Genomic DNA, 25,970 nt, shown 5'->3' with positions numbered 1-25,970 from the left:
TGTTAACACTGTAGAGGCCACATTTATGACCCTATCTTCATGAAACTTGGTCAGAATATTTCTCTTGATGATTCCAAGGCCATGTTTAACAGGTGAGCGATATAGGATCATCATGATCCTCTTGTTTATAGTCTTCTAGGTCTTTTCAAATCGTCTAAGGCGGTAAAGGAATTCTCAAAACCGACTTCAGTAAGAGAAAGTTATAAACATTTCAATAGTTGACAAAAAATAAAGCCATTTGTTTCAATGGCATCGTGAAAAGATGGGGATTTCATTTATCTTTAGATATTTATTTGAAGAGTATTTCCTTAATTTTGAAAAAGTAGCATCTCTAGTTTAAGGACATCATTATGCTTTACCGGTAAAAAAACTCGAGAGGCTATACAAATTATTACATTTACTGTAGTTCTGCACGTTTGATAAACCGGAAGAAATGGCGTTGGATGAAAAATAATAAAGCCTGGACTCGGAATGCGGAAATGAAAATCGTTTTATGATAAATCGCAACCACTGTGCAAATTTGTCAAATTGTTTCATTTCTATATTTCTAAAGATAAAATATGATATTAAAACGTTTGACACGATAACTAATTCCAGATAATGTCCTGAAATCAGCGTGTATTGATCAGATCTCTACATGAATCTATACAATTTTCACCATAATGTAGAATATATGTTTATTTACGACTGTGGGAATTTTCATTTAAATCTTCTTTGTAGAAAAATTTCTATTGCGAAAATTTTGTGAAAATTGTGACTGTCCCATAAACGCACCTTATGAAAACTTGTGTTAGATCCAATTTGTTTTCAAGTCAGTCTAGCAAAACATAAATATAACGACCCTATCTGTTTTATTTGCTGAGTTTTTGAAGGATGTTCTGAACTTTTGAAATAAATAAATAAATAAATAAACGCTACTTGATAGAAAAAAAATTGATCCAAATGTGCAGAACTACCTTAAAGCGATATTTACTATAAAGATCATTTTGCATCACCATTGTTATTATTATAGAAATACTGATATTTATGAGTAGGGTAATTATTTCGTTTATGTATGGAAATGTAACATCATGTTGTTTTTATTCGTGTAGGAAGAAAATTATTTCTGCATACAGTGCTGTTAAGAAAATACATAAGGGTAATATAAAACGTCTAGGAACGGAGAACATTATAAAAGAAATCGACAAACATCTAAATGACAAGTGACTTTGCATCAACAGTATATACAACGTACATTTTACAACCATCAAGTTGTCATGACCGTACTATCGTTTTAAATAAGTAGATTTGAACAAACGGAAATTGTTGAACATTTTCGTTTAGTTTTAGACAAAGGAAAGATGTTGTTAAGTAGGACTTAGCTGCCGCGTTGACTGACCGTCCGTCTCGTTTAGTTGTCTAGCTATGCAATATGAGGCCACATTTTTATACTGAAGTCTTCCGTCCGTCATTCATGATGGAAGTACCAGAATTTGTTTCATTACATTTGTTTAATAGGAAGAAGACAACGTGGACGGCATTATTTTGTCCATCCTTCTGTCCTCCTGACAGCCACAAATAGTAAATTTTGCATATATTCATGGCAGTATGGAAAACAAGCACTTCATTATATTTTGTTGCTATTACAGTAAATTTAGCTACAACGGCAATATTCATTACAAAATATGAAAAAAATTAAAGCATATACGTGATTACATAAAAAACCCATTTTTTTATGAAACCTGACTTGTAGCTTATTTGAAAAATATGTAGGTGTTTTAGTTTAACTTCAGTATAAAAATGCGGCAGCAGATATGGCAAATACCCATCTTATTGCTTGACAGTAGTCCTGTTATTCCTCTATGAGCTTCGAAATTATGGTGAGCGATATAGAGTTATCAAGACTCTCTCTTGTTTAGACTTACTGACCTTTCCTATTCTTGTTTTAATCTCTGTGATAGTTTGATCGTACATGCCGAACTTATTGCTTCTGCTTCAGATATACACATGTCAAGGCTTTTTATTGCATTGTTTTTGAAATTATTGCTCTTTGATTTTTATTGCAGTGCAGAAAACAGAACTTATTTATTTGTCGTGTCAATAATTTCATTTGGTACTCATTACATTGTATGAGATTTAAAATATATATTGTTGCATCTGCCTTATATTAAGGACACATTTCCCGATTCATTCACTGATAACTTCTATTTTCTTATTTTGTAACTGTTATTGTATATTTGACTTTAATAGTTGTGTTCTTTTTTGCTCAAATGAACTATATGTCGACCATCGTGCATTGTCCATCTGGTATTTGTACAAATCATGACCCTTGGATCAAATTGGTCCCGCCCCGTGGTTCACTTGTTCAACAAAGATTTATGTAAGAAATGTTAACAAAGATTTATGTAAGAAATGTATGGAAAAAAATCTTTTTGTCTTAATTTTGAAGGCATAAACTTTAGTTTTGGTATCCGCTCAATAAGGTTAATTGTCGTCCAAATGCAAAGTCGACTAACATACAATGTAAATATCATTTATACAATATAATGTTAGTGTCATTCATACAGTGTTAGTGATCGTCAAACATTTTTCAATTGGGTAGATAAACGTCTGTCTCAGTGCACTTATATACCAAACTAAAATGCAGAAGTCAGCAAACATGTAAGCGGTTAAAAGTAGCTTAAGGTTAAGTGTTGCTATACTGTATACATTCGGCAAGCCTAAGTTTTTGTTTGTTTGATTATAATTGTTATGTCTTTTTAGGACGAATGGTCTAATTAATTATTGTTTTGAACAACAATGGGTAATAGTTTATTACCAAGATCCGCACGTGATCAAAATGATGTGTTTGATAAGTAAATAACCAAGTGAATTACGATGGTTTATACAATTCGAGCAATGGCTTAAATGCGTCTTGTCATTTTTAGGCCGATACCAACTCCCAGTCGTAATCCTAAAAATGGTTAATAATCTAATATCGTCCTGACCGTCTCTCGTAACTTTGACGGACTTTTACTCGTTGTCAGCAGATGTCTTGTTTGGGGTCAAAAGTCATGTGCACAGAGACCTTAAAATTAAAATTAGTGTCCGCTCAAAACGTTAAAAATAATTTCTCTGTTGCTGATGTCTGTCTAGTCAGTAAGTCAAGGTAATGTGTCAATGAATTAGAGAATGAAAAAAGGTTTCCGCTCAATAACGAATGACCTCTGATCTACATTTGTAAAACGCCGTAATATGATCACCTGTCGTGAATAGATAACCACACTGCATTTTAGCTAACCTGTCACATAGTGCAAGGTGAGCTTTTGTGATCACCCTTCGTATTCGTCTGTGCGTCCGTACGTGCGTGCGTGCGTCCGTCAACAATTACTTGTCTGCATGGTAGAGATTTCATTTATAATTTTATTATAACCAAACTTACACACAACTTGTATCACCATACGATCTCGGTTGTTTTCTTGAACTGGCCAGATCGCACGATGGGTTCAAGAGTTACGGCCCCTGAAAGGGTTAAATTAAGCTATTTTGACCTTGTAATAGCAGCTTTATTTATAATTTGATTTTTACCAAACTTGCACAAAACTTGTATCTCTATAAGATCTCGATTCCTTTCTTGAACTGGCCAGTTTTCTTTATGGGTTTTAGAGTTATGACCCCTGAAAGGTCCAGAATTAACTATTTTGACGTTGTCTGCACAATAGCAGCTTCATTTATTTATAATTTGAATTTAATCAAACTTGCATAAAACTTGTGTCACCATAAGATCTCAGTTCCTTTCTTGAACTGATCAGATCCCATTATTGGTTCCAGAGTTATGGCCCCTGAAAGGGCCATAATTAGCTATTTTGACCTTGTCTGCACAATAGCAGATTCATTTATGATTTGATTTTAACCAAACTTGCACACAACTTGTATCACCAAAAGATCTTGGTTCCTTTCTTGAACTGGCCAGATTCCGTCATGAGTTATGGCCCCTTAAATGTCCAGAATTTGCTATTTTGGCATTTGCAGTCATATAGAGACTTCATTTATGGTTTGACATGATACAAACTTCCAAAATATCTTCAACAACAAATAATCTTGGATTCCATGATGAATCTGTCAGATGCAATTGTGGGTTCCAGAGTTATTTCATATTTGATTACCTCCCCTGATTGTAATCAAAATGGATTTATATCAGTAAGTACTTACAGGGCTTATTTGAAATTTCATTTTTGTCATTAGTTGGACCAGGATAATCAGGGTAGATAACTAAGGACTGATTTTATGTCAAATTACCTCCCTTTATTTCAAATTAAAATGGTTATATCTCCGTGACTATTAAAGATACTGATCTGAAATTTCATTTTATGTCAACAGATGGACTTGGACAATCAATGAAGATACATATTGACTGAAGTTATGGCAAATTACCTCCCGTTATTTTTTATCTAAATGAATACACCTTAGCAGCTTCTAATGAGATTGGTTTCAACGTTATTTATGTCTTCCATGGTAAGAAGTAGTCATATTAGATAACTCTTGATTGAACATTTATCCATATGAATACTTTACTATAATACTGTTATATAGGTTTGTACTTTGTATCTTCTACAGGCATATACAAATGCATGTTTACTTCCCCTGATTTAATAAAAATGGATTTATCTCGGTAAATATTTATAGAACTCATTTGAAATTTCATTATTGTTTTTGGTTGGACAGAGGCAATCAGGGTAGATAGCTATGGACTGATTTTATGTCAAATTACCTCCCTTTGTTTCAAATTAAAATGGGTATATCTCAGTAACCAATGAAAATACTGATTTGAAATGTCATTTGTGCCATCAGATGGACTCGGACAATCAGGGTAAATAACTTTTGACTCAATTTATGACAAATTACCTCCCTTGTTTTTATGTAAACGAATATATATCATCAGCATCTAATGAGATTGGTTTTAAATGTTATTTAAATCTTCCAGGGTAAGGAATAGTCATGTTAGTACAAAAATGCAGCATTTGAGCCTAGGACCCTCAAACTTGGTATGGAAATTGGCTCTGACTAGGTAAAAAGGGACTGTTAAAAGAAAATGTTTATCCTGATGATATTAAATGTGTAGGCCTATGTGCTCTATGTCAAAACATGATCATATCATTTTGGGCAATGGTATTCAGGTGAGCGGTACAGGGCCATCATGGCACTCTTGTTGTAGTCGGGACGCTCTTGGGCAAACTCCTTTTAAAATTCATAGGTCTATTGCAAGTGACACTTAGGTGGTCACTATTGTTTATGAGTCAGACTGCTTGATGTTGCCATTTGTCCACAGACGACTCCTAATATTTTGCAATAACGGCCAGGGTTTCCAGTCAACATTAGAAACATTTCAGGGACCCCCTTGGCCGAGTGGTTAAGGTTGCTGATTTCAAATCACTTGCCCCGCATTGATGTGGGTTCGAGCCTCACTCGGGGCATTGAATTCTTCATGTGAGGAAGCCATCCAGCTGGCTTAAGGAAGGTCTGTGGTTCTTCTCAGGTGCCCGCTCGTGATGAAATAATGCACGGAAGGAGGCACCTGGGGTCATCCCCAACCGTCAAAGCTGGAAAGTCGCCATATGACCTATAATTGTGTCGGTGCGACATTTAACCCAACAAAATAAAATAAATAATTAGAAATATTTTATGGCATAGAGTCGTCAAATTCTGTAGGATTACTGCCTGTAGTCAGTAGGTCAACGCTCTTGTTTTTAAATCTTCCGGTCAAACGTCAATGTCATACTTTACAAAATTACATACCCAGTTGCCCTTGACAGATCATCTTTGAGAGGGTTGGGGCGGAGGTGTGGCTTCTGTTGTATGTCTGGTTTCTACTTTGTGCTAAATATATTTGAAAAGAAATACTACTGTGTTTATGCCATAATTTGTTGTATTTGAAATAATGTTTTGTTTGTGATAGTGCATATCTGACATTAGTGATAATTTGTATATATGGCAATGTGATACGTTTTATATTACAGCAAAATTAATTCATGAGTTTATATTATTTTGTTATGGATTATTCTTTCTCAAAGAGACGTAATCCGTATAATGTTTTGTTCGTATATCAGGTAATTTCACTATGTCAGTATATGGCATATTCATAACATAATTATGTTTATATTTGTTTGTCTCTACAGTATTACTAAATAATTGAATTATACAAATATATGCATATGAACATAATTATGGAAAATATATCCAAATAGTAGAACCTGTGCCATAAATGAATATTTATGTATAATATATAATGTATAATATTTTGTCTCATACAATATGCCAGATATATAACCACATACAATATGCCAGATATATAACCACGTTGTTATTTATACATGTATAATATATATGATTTATATCTGTAAAGTACTAACATCAAATTCAATAAACATTTGTATAATAATAACCCATATATATATTCATCTGTAAATAAGAAATGTATGTAAAATGTTTATATTTGGCAAACTTTTCGTTTTATTGCGATTGTTATTGCGATATGTGTAGTCATGGACAGTCAGCATGTTTGTACTGTTAGAGATGTCGTATGCTAGTAGTCAATGATTTGTCAGAGTCTGCAAAAGGTATCTATATTAGTAATAGTCATTCAGTTGTCATGATAATAGTCATTAATTTGTTATTTAGGATAGTTGTTCTGACACGCGATGAAATTGTAGTTGCTAATATGATTAAACTGTTGTGTTTTAAAGCTTGCATTTCTATCAGCTGATCAATTTTACGAAGACGTAAATGAGTTTGACTCACCATTATTGGGTTTCTGACCGGTATTTTCTATTTGGTCAATTTATATTCGGATGCGCGACCTCTTCAGCAGGATGCTCTACCAATCACCAGTGTGTTTCCTTTACAAAAAAAAAATAAAGAATAGCAAAAAAAACATTTGAAGTAAATGCTTGTCAGACTGGTTTATTATTATTATTATTATTATTGGAAATGAATTTTATTTATTTGTTAGGCTATCTAATAACGACAGTAAAAAAAATCAAAATATAACGTTTTTAGAAATTAAGGCACTTATGTGATATGAAAGCGGGTATATGCACAGTGGTTTTTGGGCATTTCATGCATATTTCACTTTAATAAACCGTTTGGTTGAAAGAGAATAAGATGAAAAGGAACAAAACCCTACAAAAACCTTACACGTTTCATCAGAAATACCAAGCCCGCCCTGTAGGGAGAGCGTTGGTCTATGTATCGCGAGGTCGTGAGTTAGATCCGGGCCGGGCGTATGTTCCCCGTGACGATTTGATAAAAGACTTTGTGTCTAAAATCATTCGTCCTCCACCTCTGTAAATGCGGGGAAGTTTGCAGTTATTTGCGGAGAATAGGTTTGTACTGGTACAGAACCCAGGAACACTGGTTAGGTTAACTGACCACCGCTCCATGACTGACGTGCTGTTGAAAACGGCGTTAAGCCCAAAACAAACAAACAAACAAATCAGAAATACCTATCGGAAGGTGTATCAAGTCCATGATATGATCGCGTGACAGTATATAAACAGGATTTTTTTCCTTGTCCAGTCTGTAACTTAACTATTCACCGTAGGATTGTTATATTACTTGGCACAAAAATTACCCGTTATAAGATGGTCGAGAACATACAGGTTAACATGGTATTAACATGGCCTCTTTCGTGTACGGTCCAGGTCTCAGTCATCCATTGAGGGATTATAATATTACAAACATAGCACCAAAACCTCTAGTTTTAAGGTCAATATCACGTTTTGAAGCCACGGGTCAGATTCTTTGTTTTCTTGTCCAGTCCATAACTCTGTCATCTATCAGTTACATTTTACATTGCTTGGCACAGATGATCCCATACTTAGAAGACGTATCGTAGGCGACATCAAAAGTCAAGGGCATACTTCAATATGTCAATATTTATTTCCTGTCCGGTACATATCACTGCCATCCATCAAGAAATGACACAAGTGTTTCAATTAATAAGACAATGCCATTGCATCCAGATCTCTAGCTCAAAGGTCATGTCATACTTGGTAGTCATTAGTCAACATATTATTTTTTCTGTCTGGTCTTTGAAATATTTTAAATAATTTTTTTTGCCCTGTCTGTACCTTTATTTAAATGACCTTAGTTAAATATGCACGATAACAGGCTCGTGTGTCATATGGACCCAAATATGAATGTTTGTGAATTTTCTTCAGAATTAATTCTCTGTGATATGATTAAGTATTTAACTATGTATTTTAACTATTTTTCTCTCACTTTCCCACCAATTTAAAAATGAAATGTAATTGCAAGTATTTTTATGATGATAGATTATATAACTATATAACATCTGTATCTATTGTTCTTAACTCGCAATGTTTTGGTGCATTATGCTTCCGAGAAACCTATCCTTACCTATTATCTTTTGGATTAAGTTTTGAAAGCTTGTATATATAGCACACCATTGATAGATATTACATCATTACATTAAACTGCATTACTTTCCATTAGTGGACTAAGTATTGCGTGGCCATATGTCATTCACTTGTTTTTTACATGTACGATGTATCCCGTCGATTTAAATTATATGTTTGTCAAAATATAACAAGTCACAAATTGTTTTCATTTTTATCGGGCATGTGCTTTAAAGCTATGAATTGTTATTATTTATATTGCTTATTAAAATCTTATTTATTTCGATTTCAGTATTTTAAATGCAGACTTTCTTTTTTTGTATTACATGTTATTTTTCACAAAATGTTTGTTTTATAACTGGTTGAAAATAAATGTTCTTTACATGATTGCTTTTGTTTAATAATATCCCGTTTGTTTTGGCTTAAATGCCAGTATGAACTCTTACCAATATTCTGCACTTCTCTGTTAATACTAGCTTATTTTTGCAAGTAACTCACAACTTTTCAACATAAATTAGCGATGACTTTGTAGTGGTTCTGTATGGCTAAGAAAAATCTTAATGTTCTCGGGAGGCATATAGTATTTTAACTTCCTTGTGTCCTTCACTTTTAATCCAATTTAAAACGACTAACCCTCAAATTTAGGCGAAAAATAATTTCCCTCTAAAATTACAAAAAGTGAGTACTCTGAAAGTGCCTTGTGGTATAATCTTGTTGACGTATGATTTTTGCATGATGTTCTTGTAAATAACCAAAAATATCGTGCAGAAATTTTACCTTTGTAACGCTTTTGAAATGATGCAGAAAATGTACGATACCAATATCTAACTTTGTTTCCACTCTATCTTTTTTCAGAGTCTGCAAAACTTTGTGCAAATGAACATGGTTAACAATTTCACCAAACCTGTTGGCGACTAGCTTAGGAGATATTTTATTTTAGCATAAAATTTACATACTTATATTATTTGGGTTTTATTGTCTGACATTTTATGAGTCATTGGTCTTTTTGAACCCAGATATATGACGTGTACTTGTATGTCTGTACATTGTGTACTCCACTCCTACAGCTTCAGTCAATTTAAAATTAAACTTGGTATTCACCATAAACATCAAGCGGACACTGCATATTGTCAGGACATTCATGACTGATTTTGATAAAGTCATTGCTCTCTTTTCAGACTTTGAAATATTGCATCTAAATCTGTATAATGTGTAGCTAACTCCAACAGTTTCCATCTGATCCAAAAGAAATTTGTTTTACATAAGCAACATCTAATACACGCGTGTATATCATTTTGAGGTTCATGTCCACTTATTGAATTGAAAAACAATGATCATTTACATGATCAGATATGTTAAAGAATATACTTATTTTTCGGTCAATCTAAATTTAGTTATAAGACAGTTGAAATTTAAAATAGACTCAGTACCTCTTTTCAACGTATCCTGTCGACAACTATGCCATTTTTGCCTCTTCATTACCAGGGTGACTACTTAATTATGTGTCACTATAGTTATGAATATATAATCTATATACATGTATATAAATATAAAATAATGTATGCACAAGATGGTTAATGTATTTTCGATCTCGGGGAGAAACCGAAATATTGAATGAAAACAAAGAATGGGAATACGGTATATACGTATATTCCTAATATATAAATAAGACATAGATCGAGTTATTTCAAAAGAGCACGTGTCTACCACTCCTCTTTTAAACCTATAAGAATCACTGCGGGAAAATATGTTTAATTACAAACACAGATGTAAGTGCAAGATCAGACTTTGCTTTACCCGGATAACTGATGAAAGACATACACACGAAGAAATAAAGTCATGAACAAGCTGAATATTCAGAGCTGTTAACTCTTAGCAGTTGATAATATAATATCAACTGATGCTGAATATGACTACATTATGCGAGACAAACTTTTTTGTTTCATTCTTTTTTGTTAATGGCTGTAGCTCTTTTAGTAGTTGGGTCAAGATGGTAGCCAAACCCAATATGCCCAATCTATCATACAAATTAACATTTTTATGCGATGTCAAAGTTTTCAAAGATGCATTTATCACGGCTACTAAACGCTAGCGCCACCACCAAATTGTGGTTATAAGGAAAAGAGCTATCGACATTTCCGTGGTGCAGCTATCGCCCGTTTGAAAATGTAAACACGTGAGTAAAATTTATATTTTATCTTATATTTTTATTGATAGAACCTTTTGCAAAAATCGGAGAATGTAGTTCCGTGTAACAACACTTTAACTAGCGTTTGGCTTTGATTTCATTAAAATAATATGCAAATTGTGGTGTCAGGAGCTTTTCTCCCGAATCTGACGGTGGCATATTTTCATATCGGCCAGTATTCGAACACCATTCCGATTAATGGACACATTGTAAGAACATACCTGCGCATGCAAATTGTGTAGAAATGATAAATAACTATATACGTACACACCATGAATAATAGAATCTCGGGTTAGAAGAAATATTCCAGGATTTTTAAAAGTGGTGGCGCTATAACTCTAGTGATGGCGCTATACAGTAGTGGTGGCGCTGTTACGGCATTCAGTAATACAAAATGCTGGCGCATCCGGAACAAAACAAACACCAACATTCTCTAACTGATAATATTCCTGCAAGGAATTATGTTATTAAAGAAAGAAAAACACGATCATAGTTTATTTGCCTTTATGAAACATTCTCTATCCAAGAAAAAAAAAAAGAAAATACTCACAGACCCTTGGGACTCTTGTAGTCAAAGTAAATTTCCTTTGTTTAATTAAAATGTTAATGTATAATTATTTCAAACCTTTAAATATTCTACCTAAATACAAACGTAAGTGTACTTTAAATTCAGGTCATGAAAAATAGTAGCAATACTTTTATTTCAAACATATTATTATATTAAGATTCTGAAAGTTACTTGCCTTTGTATTTTTACGTCGTTTGCATGCATTGTAAACAAAAGACCCTACCTTCACAATTCTTTCTGAAAAGTACAGTACATTTTCAATTCCCATCGATTAAATATGATTAATCAATGCAGCTTAGATGTACAATCTGAATCCATATATACATGTAGTTTATTTTACGATCATGTACAGGTTACTACATGTATTTTGTTGAGTAACGTAATTTGGGTGTAGTGTGGGATAAGTTGATAACATCAATTATTGAAGAAATTTCCGTGGCTTGCAGTCAGACATTTTCATATTTTAAAATTGAATATATCAGCCACTAATCATATACAACAGCGCCACCACTACTGTATAGCGCAACCACTTGGGTGATAGCGCCACCATTTTCAAAAATAGTCGTGTTTTAACTTTTTACTGTGTTTTTCGTCATTCTTTGGTGTATGGGAATACGTGTTATTCAGTTCTACACGATTTGCATGCGCAGGTATGTTTTTACAGTGTGTCTTATCATCGGAATGGTGTTCGAATACTAGCCGATATGAAAATATGCCACTGTCAAATTCGGTAGAAAAGCTCCTGGCACCACAATTTGCATAATATTTTAATGAAATTACAGCCAACCTCTAGTAAAAAAGTTGTTACACGGAACTACATTCTCCGATTTTCGAAAAAAGTTTTATCAATAAAGAAATAAGATAAAATATAAATTTTACTCACGTGTTTACATTTTCAAACGGGCGATAGCTGCACCACGGAAATGTCAATAGCTCTTTTCCTTATCACCACAATTTGGTGGTGGAGCTAGCGTTTAGTAGCCGTGATTTATGCATACAGAATGCAGTTATCAAAATGTTATGCCAATGAGGTCCTAACTAAAGATAACCTAAAAACATGTTTACCAGCATGAATGACTATACATACATAGTGCAAAGGTTACATGGAAGTTTTTCTCTTCCTTGCAGTAGTAGTGACGTGGTTTTAAGGTTGCATTCTTTGGGTGTTTATATAAATAACAAGAGCCATGTTAGACATGGCTAATCCCCCCGCCGGGCATATTATAATTGAAGGATAAAGCTCCTGGCAAGTTAGTGTCTGAAAGTATTAATTTTGGGGAAAGCTTTGAAGGACCGTTTAGCTGTGGTCCATATCAGGGGTTTTAAAGAGTGGAAGAAAGAATAAGTCAGTGGTGAGGTGGTTTACTGCTAAATTTTATTAATTTTCATGAACAGTATAGCTATGATGTTTTTCTATATGGCTACTGTAAAAAGAAGGAATGGAAAGCTAACAGGGAGCAAGAGTGCCAGAATGTCACAATATATGCCCGTCACAGCAAATTTCTTTACTCTAGCAGCTGTATTTGCAAATGGAATTTTAATTTTCTGGTTGTTTAGTAACCATTGTAAGTCTTTTGTTTTTCTAAGTCCACAAAAAAACTCCTTACCAGGTAGAGATACCTTAAAATACACCTAAAATTGGAAAGTAACATATATGTTGTACCACAGAAAAGTGGTCTTGTTTTTTCCCTACGGTCAATTATAAAAATGTTACTACAATATAAGTTATTTATAGTAACAACTAAGGGAAGTTAATCTTAAAAAAAAAAAAAAAAAAAAAAAAAAAAATTGTAAGTCCACACAAAAATCTTTACCAGGTAGAGATTGGTCAAAGTACACCACAAAATTGGATGCAGCATGCATGTTGTACTACAGAAAAGTGGTCTCGACTTTTCCCTAGGACTAGTAATGAAAAAGTTACAATAAAAGCTATTTAAAGTAACAACAAAGGGAAGTAATTCTAAAGAAGGGAACTGCGCATGACACTTCGTCTCATGATGGTGTATAATTGTGCCAAGTTACATCAAAATCCCTCCATGCATGAAGAAGAAATGCTTCGGACAAAGTCATTCTTGTATCTGACCTTTGGCCTCTAAGTGTGACCTTGACCTTAGACCTAGGGACCTGGATCTTGCGCATGACACTCCGTCTCGTGGTGGTGAACATTTGTGCCAAGTTATATCAAAATCCCTCTATGCATGAAGAAGAAATGCTCCGGACAAGGTTTTCATTCTTGTATCCTTTGACCTCTAAGTGTGACCTTGACCTTAGACCTAGGCGACCTGGTTCTTGCGCATGACACTCCGCCTCGTGGTGATGAACATTTGTGCCAAGATATATCAAAGTCCCTCCATGCATGAAGAAGATACGCTCCAGACAAAATATTTTAAGAAAATAAGATAAAGGGGAATAACTCAAAAAATAGGCAAGGTAGAGTTATTGTTCTTGCACATTGCATTTCCTCCCAATGTGTTCTATCAGTGTATGAAGTTTGAAGAAAATCCCTCCAGTACTTTTGGAGTTATGCTACGGACAACATTTTTAAAGAAAATAAGATAAATGGGAATAACTCAAAAAATAGGCAAGGTAGAGTTATTGTTCTTGCACACTGCACTTCCTCCCAATGTGTTCTATCAGTGTATGAAGTTTGAAGAAAATGCCTCCAGTACTTTTGGAGTTATGCTCCGGACAATTTTTTTTAAGAAAATAAGATAAAGGGGAATAACTCAAAAAATAGGCAAGGTAGAGTTATTGTTCTTGCACACTGCACTTCCTCCCAATGTGTTCTATCAGTGTATGAAGTCTGAAGAAAATCCCTCCAGTACTTTTGGAGTTATGCTCCGGACAAATTTTTTTAAGAAAATAAGATAAAGGGGAATAACTCAAAAAATAGGCAAGGTAGAGTTATTGTTCTTGCACACTGCACTTCCTCCCAATGTGTTCTATCAGTGTATGAAGTTTGAAGGAAATTCCTCCAGTACTTTTGGAGTTATGCTCCGGACAAAGATCGTTGCGGACGCACGCACGCACGCACGAACGCACGCACGGAGAGCATTTCTAATATCCCCTTCGCCTTTGGCGGGGGGATAAATAAATGGCACAACAGCTTAAACCTGACATGGAATAATTTTTATAGTCCTTCTAGTAACAAGAAACTTCGGAGAGGTTAAAATAGGCATACTTCTGGCCATTATTATTTTTACGTATACATATTAAAAATAATACACAGATCTACACGACCGCATTAGCCAATGCACACTGGAAGCTACGAAACGTGTTGTATCATGCTTTTTACATACAATGGGATGTTTGTAAAGCGGAACAAAATAAATTAATGTAGTTTTTAATTTAAAAATTTCATGTTTTATGTAGAACATATCTTACAGAACATATTTCACATCACTGTTATATTAATCATAATCTAGGAAACCTTGACAAAAAATACAAAGGAGGGGCCGAAAAATGGACGAATTACCACTTCTGAAATGACTAAATCAGGGACGAATTGACCGGGGGACGAGTTGACTGTAAATCGTTTACAGGAGATCACTCCGTATCACTGTGCCTTGTAGTCGATCTCTGCCGTGGTTTCACTACTGAGGGAATTCAGCTATTTCCGCAGGACTCTTGCAACGGATTATTCTGTCAAACAATACAGCTCAGAGCACCTGTCACCATAAGAAAATATTATCTATTCCATTCGAAAACCTGTGAACATTTTAATCCATCAAACAAAATCAAAACCAAACAAAATGACAAAATGAGCATTTAGTCCTACAGGAATTAAAGTTGTAACCATTACCGGCCTGCGGACGGAAAAATACCAAAATGTTGCTACAAGCATCTTGACGTTATAATAATATGTAACGAATTCTAACCAGAAACAATACCAGCTGCTACTGCAATGACTGTTACTTAAAGGACACAACAGGGGTTTTATAATAAGGCCTAAAAAATTCTTTGTTTCCGGTAACATGCTAAAAAATGAGGGTAGGTAGGTCGGAATGTTTTTTTTATTTATTTATTTTTATTTAGGAAGACTTTTGGGAAATTATTTTTTAGTGAAAAAATGAATGCAGATAAGGGGGTTATGCCTTTAGAGCATCCGTAAGTTGATTTCTAACATCACTGGCCATGTTTAAAGCAGAAAAAGTGCTGTTTTGCACCTTTTTATTATAAAGTTGAAAAAAATATTCGTAAAGGCCATAAAAACATTTAGGGTCGAGCCAAAAATTTAGGGTAGGTCGGGATACCGGAAACAAACATTTTTTTTACGCCATAATAAGGGTAATAATATTAAAATGGAATTTGGAGGACACAATTAATAGCCCTAGTCCGACTACCTTATCCCTTTTATCGTTATTTTATATTTACATATTTCATTTTTTTTCTAGATCTATAGCCTACTGATTTGAGTGTCTGACAAAAACGTTGAACTAATGAACAGCTTTTCTTGCTGTCAGTGGGCGGATTATTTGAAACTGAGGTTAAATTTATTTATAAGTAATAAGGCCGGTTTATAAATATCCCCCGCCGCTCAACAACAAAAATCTATATCAAAATTATATCACTTACTGTAAAGTATTTAATCTGAGGTCAGGTGGGCACATAAATGTCTCATGACCCTCTTGTAAAAATGTTGTTATCGGCGTATTTCTAAAAATAGATCAAAACTAGGACAGTGTATTTTCGGAAATCCGCTGTCGGGTTGTTTATAGTTAGGTTCAAACAATTTATTGCATAGTAGAGTCTATTACTGTGAATGCTATTTTCAAATCCTTCATATGTGTGGAGTGCGCTCACGCAGGCACATCAAGACATTAAATGGCTAGATCTACACTCAGTCTGACTGAAAATGCTAGTCTTTTGGAACCGTTTGCGCACCTCACCAAAAGGAATAATTCCACGGAATCCGCTTGTACAACAAAATGACGTCACTACACCGGAATTCTTGTGTACACAAAGTTGCTAGTGGATGAGATTAAAAGGTAAGTTTTTTTTTCTACTGCAAATCCATATTAGTCAATGGTTCTGGGTTCGAAGACAGGACAAAGTGACTATAGTTTAGAGTAACCCGGGCACGCATGTTATGTGTTCGTTGATATACAACTTAAACATAGGCGTAGAGGGCTGAAGGATCGGGGGGAGGGGGGATCTATTATTAATGAGTTATCTTCCGCCCCCTTTTTACACTTAAAAAGAGATCTACATTTTTATGACATTGTAAGTCCTGAATAGAATTGTGTTAAACTTAATATGCAAGAATCATAACGGTCTTTCAAGTGTGACTGATCAGATTTTGAATAAGTAATGGATTTGATTGAAAGTTGAACAATATCGTATGTAATGGGTCTTTTTGTTCATTAAATGAATCTTTTAGAGTCTAACAGAATACACTGCATATAAAAGATGGCGACACCTGCACTTTACTGGTACGCACATTCAGTAAATACTTCCCATTTATTCTTATGGGGGCTACCGCCCCCACACCCCCGTTTTTTCTTTTTTCTTTAATGAATAGATTATAATTTGTAAGTTATCTAAATGATTGTAACGAGCTCACCCTGTCTTTTACAATCCTAGTAGGAAGAGCGTACCAGTAAAGTGCATTCTAGCCAAAAGATGTTGCTTAAATGTGATTGACCACCTTTAATGTTTTAAATTAAGCCATGTACGTACGTTCTTTCCTGTCGTATAAGCAAGTGATGTTGAACGTCCATAGAATGGAAGTATGTGAGAAAATCACAATTTTGCAACATTTTTTGCGAATAGAAATTATTCTGCAGTGTAGATTTAAATGAAATATCTCATAGTCGTAAAGAAACATTATGATCTATATAATATGGTGAAATAAAATGTAAATGTCTGTGTGCTTGTTTTTGAGATATTTGTCCATGATTATAGAGGTCCGCAGATTTCAAGCTGATTTAAGACATTATTTGGACTGATTTAGCGTGTCAAACGCTTTAATATCATATTCTATCTTTAAAAAAATAGTAGCGTTTACGTTTTGATAAATTTACTCATGGGTTGTCAATAATTTCATAAAACGGTTTTCATTTCCGTATGCCGAATCCAGGCTTTATTCTACGTTATCCGGACAAATGACGACGTCACGCCATTACTTCCGGTTTATCAAACGTAACTACCTCAAATGAATACAAAACAATCACGTTATGGTAATTATTACTTTAAAAGCAATCTGGTTAATCCTGGTCATTATCTCATATGTTTTCTTTTATATCTTTCAGATATGTGTCTGTGAATGATAGGAATGTTTTTGTTTGAAATGGGATGACGTTATTGCCCTAGTGGCATTATAATGAGTATTTGCAAGTGATGCAAACTGATTTATTTCAAATTTGAAAACATTGGAGGTATAAATTTTACGTAACAAATCCTCCTCGTTACAAAAGGAAGTTTAAAAAATGTCTGGTACCGCTCCCGCTAAAGTAAGTCCATTGACGGACATGCAAAAAAGTGATAAATATCAGCAAGCATTATCACTGAACTTAGACTGTGGCTCCGATACCCTTCGAAAACTCATTGAAAAGAAGCTTAGTGACAAGAATACCTCTTTGAAGAAATATGTTCATGATCAGGCAGTGCAGACGAAACTGTCACAATTGAATTTGTTTAAAGAGCAAAAACAGCTTTTGAATGGAAAGAATCCTGATCTGTTAACCATGGATATATCATTGCTCACGCTTGTGTTGCTCGAATTGTTTTCGCTGGACATGACCCAGGAAGACGCAGTAAAAAGACTTAGGAAGTGTAGAAATACATTAGCGCACAGTCCACGATCACAACTTGAAGATGATCAAGTTTTCAATGAAGCCAGTCAACATATTACTGGTCTATCAAAGGACACAACTCCAGAGTTTGAGAAAGAAATAAAATTGCAAATAAAAGAATTGAAGGAGAGAAAGCTTGTTCGTACACACAGCATGTTAGATATAGTAAGACTCCTGAACGAATCATTTATGGTAAAGTTGATGGACAAAGGCGATGTTGATAACGGTGAGTTAATTGATAATTAAGTTTAAATTAGTGGTCAGAGACCACCAATTCAAAAAAGTACAGGGAACTTACTGGGAATGAGGTAAGTGTATACCTGGGAATAAGGTAACGTCTATAAAGTATCACTATTCTTATGTTTTTCGTCCGATATTTTGGTAGAACTAAGATAGTTCTTGAAAAACTTGTAATTAGATATACATGTTTCGATGTGTGGAAGGCCGTACACGCCGTAATGTTACAATGTAAGTCTATGGGAAAACAATTGGTGGTCTCTAACCTATAATAGAGCTAAAACATGACTTTCGTCGGAAGCCGTCACAGTTAATGTAAATGGCCACAAATCTGTGGTAAATGATGTAGAAATGCGTTTTCGTGCAAAAATAAGCGTGAAATTTGATTTTTTTTAATTGTGGCCTCTTTTTTTTAACAGGTGTGCCCATTTTTATCTGAGCTTTTGGGCCAAAAAGGATCATTTTTATCTCTGTAATGTTAGAGAATGATCAAAATTATTAGACCTTATTTCTATTTTTTACGGAATGAATCGTATCTCAGCTTCCAAGTCAAATCAAATGCAGATAACTGAAATTTTCACGAAAAAATGCAATCTGACGACGACGGGGACTGAGTCTGGGCATATAAATCGACAGGGGGTGACCTCAGTAATCTGTCCATATCTTTCTTAAAACTGAACATTTCTTGATGAAATTTTGTAAGACATTTGGTATTGGATCATGTTTTACAGTATCACTGTAAAATCGGAAACTGTGATACGAAAAATTCATCTATAGGCCAGAGACCACCAATTCAAAAGTGTACAGGGAACTTACTGGGAATGAGGTAAGTGTATACCTGGGAATAAGGTAACGTCTGTGCGTTCTGATTGGTCAGTCATGTAAACAAACCCAGGAAGTGATTATTTTTTCAAAATTGATATTTTTTTCACTGCATTTACAGTATTTTATCATACATTTTGACAAAATTTGCTACATTTTATGTGTATTGAAAAAAAGTTTTATCAAACGAATTTCTCCCGCCATGTCAATGATGTAAACAGGGGGTCATCTCATTCACACGAAAATTACTTATATAAAGTATCACTATTCATATGTTTTTCGTCCGATATTTTGGTAGAACTAAGATAGTTCTTGAAAAACTTGTAATTAGATATACATGTTTCGATGTATGGAAGGCCGTACACGCCATAATGTTACAATGTAAGTCTATGGGAAAACAATTGGTGGTCTCTAACCTAGTGTATGATTGCGGGGTCTCAGTGGCCGGGTTGTTATGGTCTCTGTCTTCAAATCACTTACCCCTCACCGGTGTGGGTTCGAATCTCGCTTGGGGCGTATACTTCTTCATGTGAGGAAACCATCCATCTGGCTTCCGGAAGGTTGGTGGTTCTACCAAGGTCCCCGGAGGGGAACCTTGGGTCTTCCTCCACCATGGAAAGCCGATACATTATATATAGATGTGTACAAACATAGATACTCTTTACTTGTATTCGGTTTGTAATAAGCATGTACTTTCGTAAGTAACTTGTTGACTGATATACAAATGCAAGTTTATCTTAATTGTACATGTACTGTGAAATCATTTTTATTCGCGTAGGACGAATTTTCGCGTATTTCGCGCTAGGACCGATGCGCGAATTTAAGATCGCGCTATTATTATTTTTTAATTATATTTTTCATTATTAAAAGTGAAAATGCGCGAATTAAAGCCCGCGCGAAACAGTCCTTTTCCACGTTTGCGCGAAATTTCATGTCAGCGAATTTAAATGATTTCACAGTATGTACTTTATTGCGTATTTTCAGCAGAGGATATATTTATGTTACAGTGTAAGTACAAAATATGATCTTTCACCCAGTGAACACCAGGTGTAATATTTTTACGTACGGAAATGTAAACTGTCGTGTTCATGATCATGAGTGATACATATTTTTATCCTACGCATATAAAACAAATCATTGTTCTATCTATTTCGAGTCTGAGCTAATTTACACCCATCACTCAACTATTCAAAGACCACTCGGCCCGGTGTCGGTGTTGGCGTCAGCGTCTGCGTTAGTTACTGATTTTTATGAAATTCAATATCTTCTTCATTACTTAAGGTATTCAACTGAAACTTGTCATACTTACTCATAGTGGCAGTTTTCATTAGTGTGACACATTATGTAACTCAGCCTTCAATATTTCCAGAAATATGTCCCTTTTTATCTAATACTTTTTATACAAGTTATAGAGATGGATAACTATGGAGAAAGGTGCATGCCCCATAACTTTGAATTGTATTTTGGCAAAGTTATGCCCCTTATGGAACTTGGAAAATACATGTTAAATTTTTGCATGGAAATTATCATCTCCAAAAACTAATGCAGATACTTACACAGATGTTGGGGGCAGTTGAACAAGATCACAACATCAAGTCCCATAACTCTTACTTGGATTTGGACAACATACTTTTTCTTAGATAGGAAATCCATTTTACTGAGAAGCCCTCTAGTAATCTAGCGTGGTGTCATGAGATAACTCTTGTTTTGATTTCTTACCAGCAAAAAATGTATTTGATATTTTTTTTTCACTGTGGAAGTACCAGCTATACTTTAATATTTCAACAATTCACTGAAAAGCATGTATAAATTAGCATTATTTGATTATACTGCAGTAATGTCTATTTTCTACCCTATTATGTAACATATTCTGTATCATTCCGTCCACAGTTGATGTTGAAAATGAAATCTGGATCAAGTACTGCTTGACAAAATTCGTTCGACTGCTAGCTCGATCTTATGAAATGGATATACTTTTGCAAACGTTGAAGGATGCAGGGGTCTTTACTGCCACGACAAAGAGAACTATTGAGCACACACACCATGCAGAGAAACAGTTTCAGCAATTAATAGTGTTTATGGTGGACGAAACGAGAGAGAATCTTCTGAAGTTTTGCTCTGTCATGCGAGAGATGAACAGTGATATTGCGGACTTTGTCATTCACAATCATGACGGATCAAGAGATATTGGTATGTATAATCCCCTTTATAATTAGGACAGCAGTTTGAAAAGAAACTTAATATTCAACGAAAGTGTGTGAGTTAGGACGATATTTGGCAGTCATGTCATCACATCTCCAGATTAAATGTCACAAAAACGAAAGAAAGGAATGTACAAACGTAATGATCGAGCACTGCTATTGATTTTTCTGTAGACTTACATTATGAGAATAGAACCTGTCATATGCGCCAAAATTGAGAGATGACAATTAAGATGTGACTCTTTTATAAATTATTTCTTAAGTACTAATTTTTTAATATGCATAGTACCCACTCGCCGAACAGTGCTTTATAGGTTTAAATGGACTAGATACTTTCCCGTTGGGTACAGTGGTTCTCATATGTGTAGGACAGAACAATGTACAGTGGCATTTGCTTTCTGGTCTAGTACCAGTGGATTTTGCGACTCAGAAATTCTCTATTAGGTATCGGAACCGTTTCTAAACTGGTCAAAAAAACACTGATACATAATATCAGTGCGGTTCACTATGATTTGTGACAGAAACCGTAGAAAAAGTATGTTATGAAATACATGTTGGTGAATTAAGACTTTAGTAGCCGTACCCGTTTATCCGTTTACTTGACTGGTACATATTATCATTTTTATCACATTATTATCTTATTTTGATTTAAATGAGGGTCAGAAACAAATATGAGACCAGATAAAAAAAAAAGATAAAGTTTCAGTCTATTTAAACAAATCCAAAGTGCAATTGCCTGTCCCATTTTAGCTCGACCGCTCAATTTTTTGGATCGATCACAATCGAACCAATGTTAACAATGTAGAAATTCCTTACGGCGGACTGAAAGTAATGTCGTTTGCAAATAAGTAGTTCCATGTAGTCAACAATCAAAATATATACTGGTTGGGAACCATTTTCCGGACACATTTTCATATTTCGGCTCCATTATTCCCTAAAAAATATTTGACATAAATGAAGCCCACACTGCACAAACTTCATCCGATGTTGTAATCAGCATCGCGTTGTTACGTAAAATATGGGTTCCATGTTGCCTCAAATGGGGTCACTGAAATAAGTTATTTTTCCCGTCAGGTAAACCAGTATCCGGACAAATATTTTGACGGTGTTTAGTTTTTAATTTAATATCAAAATAAGTAATTAAACTATTTCTACACATTTCTTTATCATTCATCTCTTCAAAATTGCACATGAAACATAACCCGACGTTCAATAGCAGCTACGAAAGCAAACCGAGGTTGACTATAAAAACTCGAACTTCTTCTTATACGAATTCTTGATAATTCCTAAAGATATAGAATAAAATTAGTGCAAAAATCGACAGCCATGCGTCTTACGCAACCTTTAGCGCGAAATTAAAGTAGAACATGTTATCAGCAAACAGTCATTATGTAGTTTGATTATTTCTTCCGCACTTTATACCTCGGCATGTGTGAACTACTGCGCATGCGCAATGCTATCTTCATGCCCCGTTAAGACAGAAAGTTGTTTTGTAAACGCAGGTGAGTTATCATAAAAAACCCAAACATTATACAGCCTAATAAAATAGTAGTTTGGTGTAGACATGAAGAACAATCATCTAAATGATGTAGATATAGAGGATATTACACGAGTGTATTTTCATATTGAATTTATTAAACGAGTTGAATAAAATAATAACATGCGAGGCTCTGCCGAGCATTTTATCAATATTATTCAACAAGTTTAATAAATTCAATGTGGAAAGTCACAAATGTAATATTCTTTTTATCACATGTTAGCCTTTCCTGTCGAAACATCAAAAATTCTACTTTCTTTTACTATATAAACAAGTAAATTGACCGACGTTTCCAATACTATAAACGACGTTGACGTCAAAGCTTTATTACACTAGGGTATTATCATTTTTATTTAATGGCTTTATTACACTCCCGCGACGTCAAACATGTGATAAAAAACAATTACATGAAAAGCAAAGAAACAAAGCGGATATTACATGTGTCCGGAAACTGGTCCTGTCCGGAAAATCATTCGCAATCAGTATATAATTATTTTATCACAACGGTATTTTCAGCTGTCGAACTAAAGAAATACAAAATATTAACGTTTTTTTTTTCAGTAAGAATGATACATTTCTACGGAATCATGTTTCCGCCATCGACTTTTCGACCAGACTGATACGCGAACATCTAAATTCAACTTTTCGCGCTAAAGATTTACCGCGAAAAGTCGAAAACTTGAAGTTTTTAACACGGCATTTGTCGTGCAAACGTTAACTTATCTATCTAGAATCAAGCGCGAAAAGTAGAAATTTAAAAGCCTTAACCTCAACTTCTCGTGCAAAGATGTCCCGCGAAAAGTAGAAATCTTGAAGTTTTTGACCCGAGAATTTTCGTGCAAACATCAACTTGTCGACCCATAATCTAGCGCGAAATGTTGAAATTAAGTGGCCTATCTTCAACTTTTCGACCAAGACTTTGGCCGATATTATCGCGATATTATCGCTTAAATTTCGACATTTCGTTCTAGGAATAACTAACTAACTAACCATAACCCTAGCCCTAACCCAAAACTAAGTAACCATAACCATAACCTTTACCCTAAAACAAAAAGTCGAAATTTAAGCGTTAATATGCGAAATTATCGGCCAAAGAATTGGCACGAAAAGTAGAAGTTAAGACTTAAAATACTTTTCGCCCTACAAATTCAGTCGATAAGTTGACATTTTTCAACTTTTCGAGGAAATATCTTAGCACGAGAAGTTGAAATTATCTCTCTTAATTTCTACTTTTCGCGCTTGATTCTAGGTCGGAAAGTTGACGTTTGCACGACAATTGTGGGGTCAAAAACTTCATGATTTCGACTTTTCGCCGTAAATTTATAGCACGAAAAGTTGAAATTAGATGCTTAATTTCAAGTTTTCGCGTATCTATCTAGTCGAAAAGTCGATGGCGAAAACAGGATTTCGCACATTTCTGTTGTATTTTCTGACCGCAGTAACATATTATAGCGCGAAAACTAGGTCACCGGACAAGTTTAAGTAAGGGAAGTAACCCTGTTACAGTAGATATATACTTCTGACATTGTTACTCCCAAGCTTATACTTTTAGCAAATAAGAAAGGAATAAACATACCTTTGTAAAAAAGAGATAGGAGTAAAACAAATAAAAGATAAGTAGTTGACAGTCGGGTACTGTGACAAGTTTATAACAAAAAAAACAACAGTTCCCTGAGTAAAAGTATTTGTGTTACAAAGTACCATAAGAAAAGTGTAGAGTGGGGGAAATGGCCTGAAAGAGTCATACAGAGTACCACACCTACATCTGTTATCTACTATATTATCACAAAATTATATATAAGAGCAATCGGTTAGTTTAAAAAGTAATGTTATCTATTAAATAGCTGCTGTAAAAACTGTATTGTATGACAAGGTTTAAAATAAACGTAAGACGGCTAAAAGACATGAAGCATAAAAATGGTAACTACAATACTTGAAACAAATAGTTGTAATAGTTAACTTTAAGATTTCATCTAGCCTAGAAGGAGTTGAGAGTATTTTTGTGGCGATTTTGATCAGAGTCTACACCAGGAGAAACAATCCCCATAATTCCGCTCTGAATTTTGATGGAGTTATTCCCCTTTTTGACTTAGAATTTTTGGTTAAAGTTTTTGATAAAGTCAAATATCTCTGTTACTATCAAATATATTGACTTGAAACTTAAAATAGTTGTTTACTATCAAAGTCTACACCAGGAGAAACAATCCCAATTACTCTGATTTAAATTTTGATGGAGTAATGGCCCTTTTTGACATAGAATTTTTTGTTAAAGTTTTTTATTAAGCCAAATTTCTCTGTTACTATCAAAGCTATTGACTTGAAACTTAAAATATTTGTTTACTATCAGCGTCTGTACCAAGGGAACTAATCAACACAACTCTGATTTGAATTTTGATGGAGTTATGCCCCTTTTTTACTTAGAATTTTTGGTTAAAGTTTTTGATAAAGTCAAATATCTCTGTCAAAATAATTGTTTACTATCAGAGTCTACACCAGGAGAAACAATCCCCATAATTCTGCTCTGAATTTTGATGGAGTTATGCCCCTTTTTGACTTAGAATTTTTGGTTAAAGTTTTTTATTAAGCCAAATATCTCTGTTACTATCAACGCTTTTGACTTGAAACTTAAAATAGTTGTTTACTATCGAAGGCATGAAGTATAAAAATGGTAACTACAATACTTGAAACAAATAGTTGTAATAGTTAACTTTAAGATTTCAGCTAGCCTAGAAGGAGTTGAGAGTATTTTTGTGGCGATTTTGATCAGAGTCTACACCAGGAGAAACAATCCCCATAACTCTAATTTGAATTTTTACGGAGTTGTGCCCCGTTTTTGACTTAGAATTTTTTGTTAAAGATTTTGATAAAGTCAGATATCTCTGTTTCTGTTAAAGCTTTTGACTTGAAACTTAAAATATTATTTACTATCAAAGGCTACACCAAGAGAGACAATCCTCATAACTCTGATTTGAAATTTGATGGAGTTATGCCCCTTTAAACTTAGAATTATTTAGTTAAATGTTTTATAAAAGCTCTAATTTAAAATTCAAGCACTGCGAAAAGTCGAGCGGGCTGTCTAACGGACAGCTCTTGATATATACTCAGTTTATCATTTTGTCTGTGTCTTCCTTGATCTTGTTCACTGTACTAATTTTAAGACGTTATTTGAAGATTACAGCTAGAAGGAGTTCTAAGTATTATTTTTATGGCGATGCGATTTTGATGGAAACATCGATAAGATTTTACTG

At 34.4% G+C, this 25,970-nt stretch overlaps 2 protein-coding genes across 5 annotated transcripts in view; both read left to right on the top strand.

Annotated features, from left to right (window-relative positions):
- The window catches only part of LOC123539788 (sterile alpha motif domain-containing protein 9-like), a 44,118-nt gene extending 35,356 nt beyond the window's left edge, over positions 1-8,762 (top strand). For both annotated transcript variants that reach the window (XM_045324560.2, XM_045324558.2), the window contains one exon: positions 1,092-8,762. In XM_045324560.2, coding sequence (XP_045180495.2) covers positions 1,092-1,206 — 115 coding nt within the window. In that variant the 3' untranslated portion in view covers positions 1,207-8,762. The remainder of the gene's footprint in view (positions 1-1,091) is intronic.
- Positions 8,763-15,847: 7,085 nt separating this feature from the next.
- The window catches only part of LOC123539661 (uncharacterized), a 52,008-nt gene continuing 41,885 nt past the window's right edge, over positions 15,848-25,970 (top strand). For all 3 annotated transcript variants that reach the window (XM_053526184.1, XM_053526183.1, XM_053526182.1), the window contains exons 1-3: positions 15,848-16,119; positions 17,383-18,151; positions 20,875-21,174. In XM_053526184.1, coding sequence (XP_053382159.1) covers positions 17,560-18,151; positions 20,875-21,174 — 892 coding nt within the window. In that variant the 5' untranslated portion in view covers positions 15,848-16,119; positions 17,383-17,559. The remainder of the gene's footprint in view (positions 16,120-17,382; positions 18,152-20,874; positions 21,175-25,970) is intronic.

Source organism: Mercenaria mercenaria, chromosome 16 (genome assembly GCF_021730395.1).
Source record: "Mercenaria mercenaria strain notata chromosome 16, MADL_Memer_1, whole genome shotgun sequence".
Classification (NCBI taxonomy): domain Eukaryota; kingdom Metazoa; phylum Mollusca; class Bivalvia; order Venerida; family Veneridae; genus Mercenaria; species Mercenaria mercenaria.
This window is presented reverse-complemented; position numbering and strand designations above follow the sequence as displayed.